General features: G+C 41.0%; 3 protein-coding genes across 9 annotated transcripts in view; 2 read left to right on the top strand and 1 right to left on the bottom strand.

The window, feature by feature from the left end:
* LOC100703578 (nuclear factor 7, ovary) overlaps positions 1–18,665 on the bottom strand; it is a 972,198-nt gene that overhangs the window by 206,575 nt on the left and 746,958 nt on the right. The window lies entirely within an intron of this gene.
* The window catches only part of LOC100708849 (scavenger receptor cysteine-rich type 1 protein M130), a 284,144-nt gene that overhangs the window by 111,814 nt on the left and 153,665 nt on the right, over positions 1–18,665 (top strand). The window lies entirely within an intron of this gene.
* LOC109196424 (nuclear factor 7, ovary) lies at positions 16,179–18,227 on the top strand. Of its 2 annotated transcripts, none has more exons than XM_025905777.1 (2): positions 16,179–16,345; positions 16,459–18,227. In XM_025905777.1, exon 2 carries the CDS (start codon positions 16,464–16,466, stop codon positions 17,850–17,852), a length of 1,389 nt encoding a protein of 462 aa, XP_025761562.1. In that variant the 5' UTR covers positions 16,179–16,345; positions 16,459–16,463; the 3' UTR covers positions 17,853–18,227. The 2 variants fall into 2 exon arrangements, with proteins under 2 accessions (XP_025761562.1, XP_019205970.1); XM_019350425.2 differs by having other exon boundaries at positions 16,180–16,345; positions 16,447–18,227.

The following is an 18,665-nucleotide window of genomic DNA, read 5'->3' as shown; positions in this document are numbered from 1 at the left end:
ACATATGTAGGGCCTTGAGGGTGACCACGTTAACGGCGTCCAGAGGACGGTCTGTGTATTCAACCCTACCTCTGGCGCCGGTGCCCACCTCTCAATTTTAAATCCATGTAGACATTGAGGGTTCTCGGGAGGGGCCGTGCTAACACCTGCTGCTCTCTGGCAGCAGCACCATGCCCTCCCTTGTTTTAAATGCACTTTAGAACAACACGCAGCAACACTACACATGAGCGGGAGGAGGGAGGTATGGGGTCTTCACACACCCCCGTTCTCTACTAGCCATCGGGGCGGGGGGCTGGGAGGAGGTGTTGGCCGTCCGATTGGCCTCCCTGCTGCTGCGGAGCCTGGGGCGGTCTGCTTGCCTCCACCCCGGGGGAAAGGGTCACATATCTTGGGTCTGGGTGCCGTTTCCCCCTCTGGGGGCGAGGGTACCTGGACCCGGGGCATAGAGTATGTTTGGGGAGTATGATTGTGTGTACATGTCTATGTATGTCTGTCCCTACGTTGGGTGAGTGCTGAGTGTTTGTATATGTGTGCATGAGGGTGGGAAAGCATGTTTATGTCTGTGTGTGCCTGTTTGTCTGTGTCTATATGTCAGGTCGGGTCTTAGACTCCACCTCCCTGGGTACTCCCAGGCCCTCCAAGTGTGGAGGCCTATCTCCCCTCACCACACTCCCTGCTGGTAACTGATGCCCTCAGGGGTTGGTGCATTGGTGGTTCTTGGTGTCCGGGGCTGGGCGCTCAGGTATGCACCAGCTCACTCCCGGTGGCTAATTGGCGGGGCCCGATGCCTGTCGCTCGGTCAGGCCTCTTCCGGAGCAAAGGGGGCCCTCAGGCCTCCGGCCTCGGGCCTGCAACTCGGTTCACTCTGGCACAGCTGGCTGCCGGCAGAGCCGGCGGGCACGCCGGTGCAGCCCCCTCTGGCTTCTGCTCCGTGGCTGCTGGGTGACCCCCTCGTTTGGGGATCTCCTCAGCCCTTCCCAGGAAGGTGGCACGGATGCCCCTCCGGTGGTCCTCCTTGGGCTCTCGCACTCTGGGGCCTCTGGATGTCTGGAGCCTGGATCTCCTCCATGCCTGCTTCATGCCCTGGGGGACGGGGCTATGGGCCTCCACACCCTCTAGCAGACCGTTACATGGGGAAACCTTTTGTATACAAGCGCGTTGATCCACACAGATGTACACACGGGTGTTCACTGTTCGTAGACAAACTACACCTTTCGTAGCTGCTACTTCAAAGCACATTGTGCGCTGTCTGTCCTGTGTGCTGCACAACAACTTTCAATATTTAGTTTTTACTGCTGTTCACACTTAGCTAGATTAACGTGATGGTGTTGTGTTTAGTATGTTGCTTTGTTTTTTTTTTTGCTTGTCTTCTCCTTTTTCTCTCAACAGGTGATCCAGGAGATTTTTTTTTTTTTCTCCCTCTTTGTCTTTGTAAGTGCCCTTTCTCACTGTCCCTTTTCCCTTCTGTTTTTCTTTTCCTTCCTCTCTTTCTTTCTCCCTTTCCTATCCCCCAGTCATGTCTGTCCCATCTGTAACAACTGAAAATAAAATAAATAAAAATAACTAAGTTTGATCAAATGGACCAATACGGCAATGCCATGATGATCCATTTGGCAAAATAAATCCATTTGGTATCCTTGTTGGTCTTCAGACAACAATTCTGACGGCTAAAGAACCAAATGGGACAGACAAAAAAAAAAAAAAAAAAAGGAATTAGCAGAGGTGTGGACTCGAGTCACATGACTTGGACTCGAGTCAGACTCGAGTCATTAATTTTATGACTTTAGACTTGACTTGAAAAAAGGTTGTAAGACTTGTGACTTGACTTGGACTTTTACACCAGTGACTTGGGACTTGAATTGGACTTGAACCTGTTTACTTGAAAAGACTTGATATTTTACCCAAATCTAAAATTTAACATACATATTATATAAAAAGTGCGGACCATTAATTCACTTTATTCATTCATTCATTCTTACCACACTCCGTATGTATGTGAGCGTGGGCTGTAGCACAGCCAATCAAATTAACCAGATTTGAAAAAAACAAGAACAAAAACGCTCGAGCCAAAAATGCTTCCAAGAGTAATTTCTTTCGGGTACATAAACTACGAAGTAGTCAACAAAAAACGAAATGCAATATGCAAAACATGCAAGAAGAGAATCACAGACGGAGATGGAACAACTTCCAACTTTGTCCGACATTTGAAGTTGCATAAAGAACGGTAGGTGGTGCTTTTTTTTTTTCTTTTTTTTTTCTGCTACGATGAGACAGCTGACTTAGCTAACTTCATCTTATTAGCAAATGTTCTTCGGGCTACGTTGATGATACTGTTTGGCTTTAACAGGTATGATATGTTTGTCATGCTATTTTAAATCCGGTCCTGCAAGCGCATCCAAAAATAACATGCAACTTGTTAGCTCAGAATTGTCGGTGAATGGTGAGCAGGGTCCGTTTCAGAAAGTGGGTTCTGTAGCTGTACTCAGTCTCTCTCCGTCTCCTCCCCATCATTAACCCCGTAGATTTAACCCAGTTTAGACTGACAAATATTTATTTTACCATCACATCACAATTCAAAATCACTGTGTTTAATTTGCAATTAGTGTATGGTCGTGTTTAACTTTTGCATGTCTGAGCCAGGGAAAAAATTTTTTTTTGGTTAGAAAATCTGGCCCACCTTAGTGTGTAATTGAGTAGTCCTGCTATACATGGCCTTTTCTTCTGTCATTTATGTCAATACATCAAATAAAATACTTTGATCTTATATTATTAGCTGTTGTTTATTTGCAAAGGTTATTCTCAACAGGGATGCTAGACAAAAACGGCGTTTTCTACAGACAGCCTAGCATACGCTCTCCACTTGCGAGTGAAAAAAGAAAAAGAAAAAACACCCCTTCCCTATTGGTGTTAGAGTTTACCATGTCAGCCAATCAAAAGAAATGATAAGGCAACATGTGACATTTGGTTGTTTAGGGATAAGGGGAAGTTTTTAGGAGTGACACCTGCGACGGAAAGCGGGCGAGCGAAAGAAAGAGAGAGAGAGTGTTTTCATATGTGAGACATTAGTGACGTTTAGCGTGTTTGGAGGCTGTAGTTAGTTTGTTGTGTAGTTATTGTTTTGTATTGTGTGTCAGTTAGACTGCTGAATTTCATATTTGATCTAAAAAAGCTGTCAAAGGCAGATTCCAGTGTAAACGCTGTCTCCACATAGAAAACTGGACTGTTGCACCTCCAGTTGTCAGACCTGCAGGGTTTAGGCCTGTGCTGTTCTCCTCTGTCTTATACTGAACACAAACTACATTTTTTGGACTGGCACAAATAATTTGTGTGCCTTCTTATTTGATGCAGCTCACCTGATTGTTCTGTAAATAGTTTTAAATGGTTATATAAAAAACGTCTGAGGCCTTGGCTGCATTTTTAGGTAAATAGTACCATATAACTTTGTTGTTTGCAAAACTTGTGCGTAATTTTTAGAAATGTACAATTTCTATTTGCATTTCAAGTTATGAAAATGATTCGTTAAACATGTAAAAAAATATAACTTTTTTCTACTCGGATTCTGAATTTTTTGTCTGAATTTAGATCAACTGTGCTAACATAGTATACCAAAATGAAAAAAATAACTCAAATTTCAGATATTTGAGGTTGTGCTGTAAATAATGATACCAAACAAGGCAAGAAAAACATATTTTAAAAGTGAAATATAGAAGTAAAATCAAAAGTAGTCAAGAACGGCCAATTATACCCGGGACCCCAGAGGGTTAAAAAAAAAGACTTGAAAGGACTTGAAATTCAAAGTTTCGGACTTGGGACTTGACTTGAAAGTTGTCTGTCTTGACTTGCGACTTGACTCTGACTTGCTTGACTTTACTTGAGACTTGACTTGTGACTTGAGGATAAAGACTTGGGACTTACTTGAGACTTGCAAAACAATGACTTGGTCCCACCTCTGGGAATTAGAATCAAACTTATGGGAAAGGAGACCCCTTGGACATCAATCAGCACGATGAGAACTATTGATAACAAAAGAAAGAATCTTTGGAAAAAAATTACCTAAGGAGAATAAATTTATTTTAGTCTGACCCCAGTCCCATCCGCTAACATGGAGGAGGCGGGGTTTATGACCTATACTGCAGCCAGACACCAGGGGGCGATAGAGACGTTTTGGCTTCATTTTTGGGGAGCTGTTGCGTCATCCATGTTTTCTACAGTCAATGCTCCAGCTTCACTGTGCTAATGTTATGCTAGCATAGCTTTGTCGCTAGCAATCACGTAGCACAACATTATATACCAGGTAGTCCAACTTCAGTAACCCTGCAAACGCCACTGCTGTTTAGTTTTCTGTCTCCATTTGTGTTGGAAGTGGTAGCAGAGCTGTAGGTTTTAATTAGTTTCAAAAATCTGTGAGTCAAAACATGGTAGGTCATGTTTAGGTGGAAACTAGCGAGCTAACTTCCTGTTAACTTCTAACTGCATTAAATTTAATAACTTCTGTTTTCATGGATGCCTGGATGTTAAACTTAATTGTTACACCTGGTAAAGCAGCAACGCTGATGATTTTATTAAAGATTAAAGAATTTAGACCGTTTTTAACTCTCAGTGTTCGTTTGACTTTGGGACCTGAAGCGGACGGAGTTTTGGACCCAGATTACTCCGCGAAGCTCCTCACCACGGCAGCCGTAATGCTCTGACAATCCATCAAGCAGTGCGGCTTACCAAAGTTGTACTGAAATATTTTTTAACAGATTTCTGCACGCCCAAATCGGTTCAAGGTCAGTAAGCACAACCAGAATTCATACATAAGGCACACTCTCGATTTTTGAGAAAATTGAAGGATTTTAAGTGTGCTTTGTAGTGGGGAAAATACGTTATACAGAAGAAAAGAATATATCGCGATATATATTGTTACCGCACATGCTTCAAATTATATCGCGATATGAAATTTAGGCCATATCGTCCAGCCCTAGTAAAGACCCTACAGTAATGCAACAGAGAAAACTCCAATATCAGGCAATACAATATAAGCAAGCACTTGGTGGCTATGGGAAAAAAAACTTCCTTTTAACAGGAAAAAATCTCTGGAGGGCCAAGGCTGAGGGAAAGGCATTGATCTGCTGTGACTGGTTAGGGTGAGGATAGGAAGACTGGACATAAGACATCCTGTGGAAGAGAGCAACAAAATAATATTTAAAAGATTAAATACAGAGAGGTGTATAAACACAAAGTGAGAGAAAAATTGGCTGAAGAAGAAACTCAGTGCATCATGGGAATCCCCCAGCAATCTAGACCTATTGTAGCCTAACTAAGGGAGGATTCAGACACCTGATCCAGCCCAAATTATATACTTTAGCAAAAAGGAACATTTTAAGTAGAGAGGGTGTGTAGAGCTCAAATCTTTGTGTTTCTCTAATGAGCATCAGTAATAAAGTCGTAGACAAAACTTTATTCCTTTTTCATGTCAGCTGAAAACAAATTTACAAATATGATCTTAAAACAGGACACAGACAGTATAATTGTAAATCTCATATCAAATGTGTACGTAGACCGAGCCCAAGTTTGAAGTTTGTTTTAGAAACTAATCTATACTCTCAACCCTTTAACCTCAGCGAGTCTGCAGGTTAGAGAAATAAAAACTCAAACTGTTGGAGCAGATTTGATCATTATGTTTACAAATCAGCTGGGACCGCCATGTTTTTAGTGTTTATGTGATGGGGAATGTGTTTTATATAAGCAGTGTGTGAAGCCCACTGCACTAAAATCACTGAAATAAGAAAACTGTGAGTCGCATTCCCACTGGAGCATGCGTGTATTAATTTGGTGAAAAAATATTAGATTAACATCCAGAAGTCTGTACATTCGGTGTCATGGTGTCTAGGCCATGCTGATTATTGAAAAGAAAAAACACAAAGATCAGATGTTAATCTTATTTCATTTTTATTCTACTAATAATAACAAATATCACACAAACACTCCAAAACCTATAACAGCCAGCTGGTGTTTAGAATACAGCTGAATAAATGAAAAGATAAATGAGTCGACCGCTTCGACTCAGTTTGGGTCCACTTGTCCAAACGCCTGTGTGCAGGCTTAGTTGGTATTGAAAAACAGCAACTAAATAATGAACATCAGGCCAAAGCTCGGTCAGCATCTTTTTCTTGCAAGTTTTAAAGGTTTTTCTAATGATAAAAGTCTTCTGTGTGGCCATTCAAACTACATAAAGTAGTTAAACAATAAACATTAAATGACAGAAAAGTTTGAAAACTTTCTGATTTTCACTTCCTACTACAGAAATGCTGTTTTTTATGACTACAGTTTAAAAGGAAAATAAAAAAAAATGAGCAGACAGTGTGGATGATGAGCCAACAAAACTCTTTCAACAAAACTCTTATTTCTTACAGTCTGAGTCACACTGATAGATTTCCTTCTTTGTCACAGAAGGTTTTTTTTATCATCTGGAAAAACTCTTAAACATATGTCCTTTTTATACTGAAAGAAAAGGGAGTTTCACTGGTCTGATCAACTTACAATCAAAGCCGTTTTTACTTTTATACATACCAGAGGCTCCCAAAGTGGGGGACGTGCCCCCTAGTGGGGGTGTAGAGCCGTTGCAGAGGGGGCGTGGTATGAAAAAAAAAGCAAGACAGAATGCTTGGACACTGCTAGCATAATGGACAGGTTTTTGACGGGGCTCCCACACAAACCCAAAGCAGAAGATGAAGCATTGCCAAGTATGTTTCCAAACCAACGTCATCCAAGACAAGGACTAGAAAATATGATGAAGCATATCTTGCCTTTGGCTTCACCTGCACAAGTGCCAGGGTAGGTCTACCAGGCAGAATGTGTATCCCTGTGTCGGGGGCACGCACTGGGCTCTCCAAATCCCAAACAAACAGTATCCCACAGTATGGGGGGACGAGCGGGGGGCAAGATTTTCCTGTAAAACAGATATACCATTGATATACACAGACCTACATGTTAAAAAAAAAAAACAGAAAGCTAATTTAATCTTTAAAATTAGGGGTGGGTTTTTATAATCGATTTATCGATTAAAATCGATTCTGGCTTGGATAACGTGAAATCGATTCATTAAAATCCTGAATCGATTTTTTAATATAAATTTATTTTGCCCGAAATGCCAGAATCTCAGGTGAAACCAGGGGCGATTCTAGGATCAGAGCTTTGGGGGTGCTGAGCACCCAGAAAGCTGCCCAGCCAGGCAAGATAAACCTGTGTCTGTCAGTCCCTGCATCCTTAAATGTTGTTCCGAGTTCTCTCTGACTGTCTCCTTGGTGCATTTAAACCCCTGTTCCTCCCTGTCCTTGTCCTCTGTTGTCTTCGCCTCCATTATCAGTCATCATAATTTTACCATCTCTGTGCAAGTCTGCAAATTTCTTTATTAAATCATAAGATTCTTAAATTCATCAAGTCTCTCTGTCATTGGGTCCTCGCCTCAAAACATGACATCACTGTTTTGTACATTTTAACACAATTTAATCCCACATTTGTGAAAGAAAAGCAAAACACTTGTTTGGAAAGTCTGTAACAAAACCATCAAATCTGATAAAGGTTATTTAAATGCTGCCAAAGAAGAATAGATTGGAATAGAAAAAATCCTAACCTTAATTACTGGGGGAGAATAATGAATGATACTCATAGTGAGTAAAAAGTAAACTGAGTGCATTTTTTGGACAGAGATTCACTTTTAATGTGTATGTATAATACAGATACATAAAAATAAACTCCCAAAACAGAATAAATTATTACAAATAAATTATTACAAAATATGAATAAAAACTATAAAAATGGAGGCAACTTTGCCTGTGGTAGAATGTATACAATGTATGAAAAAATCTTTACTGCAGATACTAATTTTACTAATTTAATAATACTAATTTTGTGTTGTAAGATTTAGGAGTTTCATGCTTTCATAGTGGTACTTCGGAGAGCTTGACATTTTTATCAGGTGGTACACACTGTAAAAAGTTTTAGAAACACTGATAAGTGTATGTGTGCTTTTGGAAAACATTTAAAGCTGCTGTACAGAATCTTTGAAACAAGCTTACAACAGTTTTAGAATATAAACAGAGCATCTGCTTCTCTTTACAGCTCCTCACTCCACCAGGGCTGTTTGGCACTTTCTGATAGTGCGCAAATGTGGCGCACATACTGCAGCAGTCATACAGACAACTGGACGGTCCAAAAGTTGGCCTACCTGTTACTGGCTGAGGTTTTAGTAGAGTTGTGGCTGAACCACATAAAAATATATCATTAATTTTAATCTCCCCAATCAATGATAATGTTATGTAGGAATGTTGTTAAAGAGGGTCAAAAATGTTTCAACCCAGTTTGTTTTGAAGATTCTGTAGAGCAGCTTTAATATAGGGAGAACACAACTTCCAGATTGTACGAGTAAAATTTTTTTTTTCTCTTTGTCAGTTTAACAGTTTCTGTTTTGCCCGTCACTGTTCCCTGTCTGTTTTCATACCTGTTTCTTCCTGACCTTGTACTTTCTCCTCACGTTCCCCTCTTTCCTCTCTCCCTCTTTGGACTGACAATCATACACAAATAGATTGTATTCAATTAGATGAAAAATTACATTAATATGAAAAAAATTCTATTAAGATCACTAACAAAAAGTCCTCTCTCGGTGTACTTTCAACCAAAAGGCAAATAACCAAACCACATGAACATCTAATAAAAGATATAAACATTGAAACACTGATCCAACATTATTCTTGATTGATGGATCATCTGTTCTTACACTTTTACCTGAATGTGGCTCGTTTTTTTGAAAAAACTTCCTTATATCCATTATGAACCTGGCTGTCTCTCTGTACACACACACACACACACACACACACACCAGGAGTTATAAGGTTAATGGGCATTCAGTCAGTTAGCTAGTTAGTATCCATTTCAAACAGGACAGTGGTAACAACAGCAGGCTACGGAAAATTTTAAGTTTTAGATTTTAAATAGGCTGTATACATTTCAGTAGGAGCAACAGGACGGTCAAATGTCGCTGAATTTACTACAGAGCAGGACGGATTGTAGGGTAGCAAACATTGTCGGAAAACACGCTTTCAACACTGCAGGTTACCTAGGTGTAATGTTTTTCAGCTAATAAGAAACATGACTCCTATATAACTATACAAAGAGTAACTGAAGGTTAAATGCAGCTAACATGTCCTGTTTTAAGCCGGGCACTTACACCTCCGCTCCGCTGCGTCTCAGCCACCATCGCTCTGGCAGCAACGGCGCTAGAGCCAGAGTAGGGGAGAGGCGAGCTGGAAAAAACCATTTTGGGAGGGGGGGTTATCTATACTTTTGTTGTTAAAATGTTACATCTCAAACAAGTACAGTACTGTATGCTTTTTATATTTTTAGTAGTGTGTCACACAAACAGCAAATATTGTCAAAAAAAGTAAGAAACCTTTGGGGGTGCTTTGATTCATTTTGGGGCTGAAGCACCCCCAAAAATGGGCTAAAATCGCCCCTGGGTGAAACCTCAAAAAATTTCAACAACCACCAAACAGCTAAGACAGTAAATGAGAGCAGGTACACGGATTCTGCACAAAGACGTAAACACAAAGCGCGGACCCGCGGATCAGAATCAGTTAGATGTCGCCTTTCTCACCCGACGGCACGGACACGGTCGGGCTGAAAGCCCACAGCTCGCTGATTCTGATCCGTCGGCGGGTCCGCGCTTTGTGTTCACGCCCTTTTTGCGCTGATTCTAAAGCTGTTAGTTTTATCTCTCTCCAAACAATATTGACCGAACCAGCAGCAAAAGAAGATCCAAACTACGCTTCACATAAACATCGTCATGAATTCCCTCTGACTTTTGCTGTTTTGCTTCCACCAGGATAAAGTCACACTTCATGCACAGCTCTCTCTCTCTCTCTCTCTCTCTCTCTCTCTCTCTCTGTACATCAAGAACAGTTTCCCATCTAAAAATCTGTTTTCTGCATTATTCGCTTGCTTGTTACACACAAGTCTATCGTTGTTTACAGCGCTGTCGGCTGCTGTTCTTTTTTTCCTTTTACATACTTCCGAAAAGAAAACCTAATTTCTGCCGTTCAATACTGAACAAATTTAAACTTTTTTAAATTATGCAAAATGCAAAACGCCGTGTCTCTAACAAAACCGAGGTAACGTTCATATGTTGATTAATGGTTTTCTTTTTTGATGTACTGCAGAATATTTTTATAAAATCCCAGGCCAGGAAAACCACCTTCATGTTTTTCTGTGTTTTATCTTCAGCTACTTTGACACAAAGGCATCTGCTGTGACGCTCACACCTTTGATAAAGTCTTGCTCGTGTCAGCTTCCTTTTTATTGATACAAAAATATGTAAATGTACTGATCTGAATTATAATATTTCTGACTGTCAAAGTTTCCCAGATTTAAATCAAATTGAATCAAATCGAATCGAATTAAATCGAATCATGGATCAAATCGATTCATGACCTTGTGAATCAGAACTGAATTGATTCTAGAAATCAGTGACGATACCCCACCCTAGTTATGCTGCAATAGACGTAGGCTGCCGGGGATTCCCATGATGCATTGAGTTTTTCCTTTCCAGTCACCTTTCTCACTCACTATGTGTTAATAGACCTCTCTGCATTGAATCATATCTGTGATTAACCTCTGTCTCTCTTCCACAGCATGTCTTTATCCTGTTTTCCTTCTTTCACCCCAACCGGTCGCAGCAGATGGCCCCGCCCCTCCCTGAGCCTGGTTCTGCCGGAGGTTTCTTCCTGTTAAAAGGGAGTTTTTCCTTCCCACTGTCGCCAAAGTGCTTGCTCATAGGGGGTCATATGATTGTTGGGTTTTTCTCTGTATCTATTATTGTACGATCTACTGTACAATATAAAGCGCCTTGAGGTGACTGTTGTTATCTGGCACTATATAAATAAAATTGAATTGAATTGAATTGAATATAGAGCACACCTATACAAACAACTAATATGCTAAACCCTGTACAAAACAGCTAAAGCTGCAAGATGGAGAAGCTGAATTGAATATGTGGTCACTTCTAAGCTGATGAGCAAGCTACACATTTTCAGAGTAGGAGCTGCTTGAGAACACATCAGAGGGAGGGAAACAGAGCTATGATAACTTGAACATGCAGCTATCTGTGAGTTCAGTTTCTTCCTCAAACCTCAGATGGGCAGCATCTTTTCTTGCACCCTGATTCATGTGTGTAAAGCGTTTATAGCATCAGCATCATGTTTTTGCTTGTTTGTTTTGTTGGGTTGAAATATAATTAAATAAACTTGTGATCATACTTATGGATCACCATGGCACATACCATTGGCCATATGATTTATTTATGCAGATGAAAAAAGTGAGTGTGAATGTGCCTGACGTCGCAGTGTGTGTGTGCGCTGTGTAAAAGTAATTGCCTCCAATTGTGAGAACGGTGATTCTGCAGGTCACCAGCTACACTAGTGGACACAAAAAGAAACAAATTTACATTGTGGATGAAAAAGGTTGTGTGTTTCTCAGTCAAGAACAACTACAATCTCACTTTCTGTTTTTAAGAAAGGAGAATTCAAAAACCAGAGAGAGGGGATGTGTTGTTTAATCAGTGATGAGAATGATGAAAATCTCTCAGTGTGTCACTTGCAGGTGAAAAGCAGACCTGGATCAGCAGTGTGGACAAACGGCATCAGAGAAGAAGAGAAAACCATCATCCTGACTGACTGGATGAATGGCACTGTGTTTCCAACAAGCTGCAACTTCACTGTGTGTGAAGAGGAATTTTGAGGAGACTGTCTGAGTTTGACACCTGCCATGTTTGGAGTGGAATGGCACTGAATGAGACAGTGGGGAGTTGCACAGGACGAAGCTGATCTGCTGCTACACTGCTTTGAGTGAGAGAGGAGACCAAGGTGCAAGACGGAGCAGGTGGGGGCACAGAGGAATGTTGTTATTTAATGTGGGAAATCAAATTTGGGTTAGCAAACCTGGGAAAAAGAAAACTGACTGCTTTAAGTGGGAAAATTGAGAAGGAGTCTGAAACACTTCAAAGAGAAACGTCCACAACATCACACACACAAACAGAAAATGCATTAACACTACTAACACTTACAAATACAATAGAGCTCATGAAGATTAGACAGCACCTTAAGCATGTGATTCTGTTTATCATTTTGTCCAAGTCGCTTAGTGTGATGAAAAGTAATACATAGACAGGTGGACTAATAGTATATTAGGAAAAATGATTCAATTATAGCAGGAAAAAACTTAACAGACAAGTTTTGTTATCAAATGCTGAATTTATCCACTGCTGACAATTAACTCTCCAAGTTTCAGGACAACAGTTTAACTTTTGTGAAAGGAAAAAAAAGATTCTGGTTTGACCAACCAGTGATCAGACAACAAATTTAGTTGTTAATATAGTAAATTGGGAGATGCTTTCTGCTTCATTGATGCAGCACAAGTAATTTACTGTATGAGGGAAATTCTCTTTTGTGATAATATTTTGAACATGCATTTCTGTTGTCCTGTCAACTTAGTGGGTTATGAGTTGATATGCAAATCAGTTGATTGTTACTAGATCAGGGAAAGATGACTGGATTATAAAACAAGTGAATAGGATGTAGCAGAGGGTTGAGTTTCCTGTTTCTGATGTATGGAGAAGCTTGCATCCAGATATACACTCTGATTACATGAGAACAAACTTGTTTTCAGGAATACATGACAACATGTCACATGTTTCATGATGGGGAAAGAAAAAAACAAGGAAAGCTGAAAAAAAAAAACGGGTCTGTGACCCAGATGATTGAAAAACACAGACCTGTGGAGGGAACTCATATCTAATAAGACAATAGGGTTATGTTGTGTGGTGTGTGGCTGATGGATGAATGTTTTGGGTTTAATTTGGCTGATGATTTGTCTTTTGTTGCAAAGTTGAACCTGCCAATTAGGTTTGGTATGATTTACCCTCCTGAGATGAGGAGCATGTGTCATGACTTAACAAGGCCTTTTATTTTGATACTTTCACAGTGCACTGAAAGTTTTGTTTGATAATCTCTGTTTGAGCAGATCTGCACGATTAGAACGACAGCGCTATACAGGGAGTGCAGAATTATTAGGCAAGTTGTATTTTTGAGGAATAATTTTATTATTGAACAACAACCATGTTCTCAATGAACCCATAAAACTCATTAATATCAAAGCTGAATGTTTTTGGAAGTAGTTTGTAGTTTGTTTTTAGTTTTAGCTATTTTAGGGGGATATCTGTGTGTGCAGGTGACTATTACTGTGCATAATTATTAGGCAACTTAACAAAAAACAAATATATACCCATTTCAATGATTTATTTTTACCAGTGAAACCAATATAACATCTCCACATTCACAAATATACATTTCTGACATTCAAAAACAAAACAAAAACAAATCAGCGACCAATATAGCCACCTTTCTTTGCAAGGACACTCAAAAGCCTGCCATCCATGGATTCTGTCAGTGTTTTGATCTGTTCACCATCAACATTGCGTGCAGCAGCAACCACAGCCTCCCAGACACTGTTCAGAGAGGTGTACTGTTTTCCCTCCTTGTAAATCTCACATTTGATGATGGACCACAGGTTCTCAATGGGGTTCAGATCAGGTGAACAAGGAGGCCATGTCATTAGTTTTTCTTCTTTTATACCCTTTCTTGCCAGCCACGCTGTGGAGTACTTGGACAATGGGTCTGGTGGCATTCAACCCTAGGGCCAGCTCCTCTGCCGGGGTGTGACGAGGGGGTGCAGGACCACCACCTGTCTTTATTTGCTCTGCCCTTTTCTTGGTTGCTGTTATAAACAAACAAACAGATTATTTCAGGGTCTCTTGTCATAGACTAAAAGCAATATAAGTGATAAATATCACTATTCTGTAGAATATTCTTTCACTTTTACTTGTTCCCATGTTCTAGTGGGTCCTGTTGTGGCTCTAATGTGAAAGAGGATATGATGTAATATAATATAATGTGGTATAATATAATATCACATGATATAATGTAATATCATGGATCACTTACGAGTTTAATTTGTCAGCAACTTTCTTCCAGCCCTCTCTCCTTGCTTTTGCAGCCTTTGCAGTGTTCCCTTGCGTTTTAATTAAACTCTGAAACTCCTGATATCCCTCAATCAAGAGTTCTTGCTCTGCTGCCGAAAAATACTGAGCGCGCTCCTTCGACATCTTCGCCGACCAATCAAAGGGTTGCCGATCAATGTTTCTACTATCGATGCGTAGCCCCTTTTAAGCCACACAGTGATCTCACATTACTTCATCCAGCTATACTCATCGTCAACAACAGGTGTGTTCGGAGAACCGGATTAGCGAGCTCAAAGTTGGCGCGATGATTTGATCTTGGATGTAGTAAGTGAGGTACGAAGAACGGACCCCAGGTCTGCGCCTGAGTCCGTTTACAAAACTGTGTCAGCATGTGTGATTTACACACCTGGAGGAGATGCACCACAAAGCTGGAATGATTTTGCAAATGTTAATTCCTATGTTTGACTATTAACATTAATTTGCTTATTTGCATGCAGTTTACCCTGTGTAGGAGATCAATGAGGAATAGGATAACTGCTAACACATTTATCAACTGTGTACTTCTGCAGTAATTTGGGTGATTTGATAGATGTTGGGTATAAAATGCACTGAAACTGTCAAACACAAGGTGTTTATAACTGGGAAATTTCTGGCATAAATGCAACAGGGTGGAAAATGTTAGGTTTATATTGTTGGATTGTCATTTATGGTTAGAAACATATAATCATATATGATTAGAGGATATAATCAATTGTATATTGATAGAGGTTTGATCCTTAGCAGTCTGCAAAGACTCTGCGTGCCTTCCAGAGTGTTCTGGCATGCACACACATCCTAGGGTCATGAGAGAGGTCGTACCTTCTCTTTCTGATTTATACTATAGGAGGACACCTGCTCTGTATCTGTTTAAGTACAAGAGCCCTTTGATTAGGTGGACCGCTGGACTCCTGGCACGAGCTTTGGGGAGTCGTTCACAGGGTCACATCTTGACATACATACACACACACACACACACACACACACACACACACACACACACAGAGACTGGTACTCTTTGTTCACATGTATGCCTGTGTAAGACGTCATATGTTAATGAACCTATGCATATTCATGTAACCACAATAAAGAGCAGTGCTACGGGGGAGCTAACTGAGAGTGACTGGGGTGCGAGCAGAAGGAACAGCGCTCGTCACAGTTCTCTCCCTCATGCACGAGCAACACAAAGAGCTCTGGTGACTTGCGTCTTGTTTTTGCCATTGTAGTAGAATTATCTTGGCATTCCAGCAATAGGTCTGTGCTAGATGAACGTATCAGCAACCTTCAAACACGTGTGGAGAATTCATTATTTCTTTGAAAGAATTTTTACTAAATAACAGAAAAATAAAGTAAGAGAAAAATTTATTCTATAAAAGAGTAAAAATTCCACACACATGTAACTCACCACTGTGTGAACATCACAGGGGAGAAATCGTTTCTCTGAGTCAGAGATGAGTGTCAGTAACACAAAAGTCAAACTCAGTGTCATGCAGTGACTTTTACACAACCAGATCAGATGAACCAACTCACACTAAAACATGCATTTTGCTGCACTCTTTACACTTATTTCTTTTCTTTCTGCTCTTTTACATATTTTGTAAAACCACAAAAAATATTTTATATCAGCAGCAATTTTCCTCAAACTGCTGCATCACAGCTTTCATGCTCTGACCTGCATGTGAAATGAGATAAAAGCTCTTTATTAGTAACTTTTACAACTTCTGGCAGGTTAATGTCTGAACTTTGGAGTGAAAAACACCCTTAGTTACAAGAAATAACACCACTGTCTGTAACAAAGTGAATCCACCTTAACACCACCTGTGTGTGTGACTGCATTACACTCCCACTGCTGGGAACCTGAACAAGAACCAGAACAAAGTCTAAAATAGAAGCTGACAAACAGCTGCACCACCGAGTGACACTTTATTTTATAAACTTCACAACAGGTTTCATGTTGTGACCTGTGGAGGTGAAAAGGAACAAAACCTCTTTTATAGTTTTTGAGCTACAGGCAGGATTGAAACACATCTTAGTTAAAAGTGAAACAGCAACATTTTTCTCCTCCCCTCACATCACTGAAATGCAACAAACCAGGAAACAGGAAGTTCTTCTTCTTCAGTAAAGAGAGACGCACAGACGATCAGACTGAGTTCAGACCAAACTAGCAGCTTCCTCTGAGTGAGTCCAGCTACAGGAGAGAAAAGTGGAAAACTCCAACACTGCTGCTTCAAGCTGCTGACGCTCCACACACTGAATGTGAGTTTGAGCAAAAACACGACTCAAAGGAAGTTTCAGTGAAGGTGGTAGAGGAGGGAGGGGAGCCAGGACTGACTGTACTTCCTGTCTGCTGTTTTCAGCTTCACTCACAGACTCAATGGCTTCCAGATCAGAGGAGGATTTCTGCTGTCCGGTCTGTCAGGAGGTCTTCAGAGATCCTGTTCTTCTGTCATGTAGCCACAGCTTCTGTAAAGACTGTCTGAAGAGATGGTGGAGAGAGAGACCAACACACGAGTGTCCAGTTTGTAAGAAAATATCAGTCAATGATCCACCTTTAAACCGAGCTTTAAAGGACCTGTGTGAGTTGTTCTTACAGGAGAGAGATCAGAGAGCTTCAGAGGCTCTCTGCAGTCTGCACTCTGAGAAACTCAAACTCTTCTGTCTGGACCATCACCAGCCAGTGTGTGTCGTCTGCAGAGACTCAGACGAACACACCAATCACAGATTCAGACCCATCGATGAAGCTGCACAACAACACAAGAAGGAACTTCAGGAAACTCTGGAGCCCTTAAAGAAGAAGTTAAAGGTTTGTGAAGAAGTTCAAGTGAAGTTTGATCAAACAGCAGAACACATTAAGGTCCAGGCCCGACACACAGAGAGGCAGATTAAGGAGCAGTTTAAGAAGCTTCAGCAGTTTCTAGCAGAGGAAGAGGAGGCCAGGCTGGCTGCACTGAGGGAGGAAGAGGAGCAGAAGAGTGGGATGATGAAGGAGAAGATGGAGGCTCTGAGCAGAGAGATAGCAGCTCTTTCAGACTCAGTCAGAGCCACAGAGGAGGAGCTGAGAGCTGAAGACGTCTCATTCCTGCACAACTACAAGGCTGCAGTGGAAAGAGTCCAGCGCTGCCCCCTGCTGGATGATCCACAGCTGCCCTCAGGAGCTCTGATAGACCAGGCCAAACACCTGGGCAACCTGACCTTCAACATCTGGAACAACATGAAGGACATGGTCTCCTACACTCCTCTCATTCTGGACCCAAACACTGCTCATCCACAACTCATCCTGTCTGAAGATCTGACCAGTGTGAGAGGAGGAAGAGAGAGGCAGCAGCTTCCTGATAATCCAGAGAGGTTTGATGTGTTCCCCTCTGTCCTGGGCTCTGAGGGCTTTAACTCAGGGACTCACAGCTGGGATGTTGAAGTTGGAGACAGTACAGGGTGGGACCTGGGTGTGTTAGCAGAGTCTGTGAAGAGGAAGGGAGTCATACGAACTGGATTATGGACAATATGGTTCTCTCAAGGTAAATACTCAGCACTCTCACCATCAGCTCCATCCACTGTTCTCTCAGTAGAGAAGAAGCTCCAGAGGATCAGAGTGAATCTGGACTGGAACAGAGGAAAGCTGTCGTTCTCTGATCCTGATACTAACACACACATACACACCTTCACACACACTTTCACTCACAGGATGTTTCCATATATTAGCACTGGTGTTAAAGTGAAGGTGTGTCCGTTGAAGGTGTCAGTGTCAGTGGAGCAGATGAGTTGAGGATGATGATGTTTCTAATGTTGTTTCCTGTCAGTGAATTGAAGCTGTTAAACTGCAGCTGTCCTCCTGCTGCCTCGTTGTTCCAAAGCTCTTTGTTTCTCTTTTAGTTCTCACTGTTTCTTTCTGTTTCTGCTGTCCACCTTTTCACATGGAAAATCATTTCACTGTTTCTCACTGAATGACTCCCCAAACTAGATTTGAAATTCTATCAAGTTTCTAATCATTACAAGTGATTCATGTTTCTATTTGATGTGTGTAAATGGAGATGATTTAGTTTGCTGGGATATGGACTGACATGTGTTGAATGGGAGGAGCAGTTTGTTGTTGTCTTCTTGTCTGTTTATGACAACAATAAATATATTGTTGAAACAATGATTCATGTTTAACTCCATATATGAAATGTTTCTGATATTTGAATTCTGTTTGATTAAAGACTTTCTTCATGACACAAATGAGATTTCAGTGTATTAATAGAACTAAATAAGCTCAGAGTTGAAAGGCTGCAGTATTATGTACGTGCTTCACTGTCAGTATCTTCAGGGGGATTCAAAGGGAAACATCAAACTGCTGTAATGAGATAAACTAGTTGGGCTGAACACACTTATCTGTAGTTTGTCTCCATCCAGGATCATCAGAATATAATGAACATGTGTGAAGAACCAAAAAATGCTGCTCCCCTCTCAGCATGATGAGCTCCAGCCTTTGTTAACAGGACAACAGGAAACATGAGACAACTTTCAGAGACAGTAACCAACTGTGGCCACAAGATGGCAGCAGCTGATCTGAGATCCTTTATTGGACAGAACGACTCTG

Source organism: Oreochromis niloticus, linkage group LG3, assembly GCF_001858045.2.
Source record: "Oreochromis niloticus isolate F11D_XX linkage group LG3, O_niloticus_UMD_NMBU, whole genome shotgun sequence".
NCBI lineage: Eukaryota > Metazoa > Chordata > Actinopteri > Cichliformes > Cichlidae > Oreochromis > Oreochromis niloticus.
The sequence above is the reverse complement of the archived record's forward strand: the minus strand, read 5'-3'. Positions and strand labels throughout refer to the sequence as shown.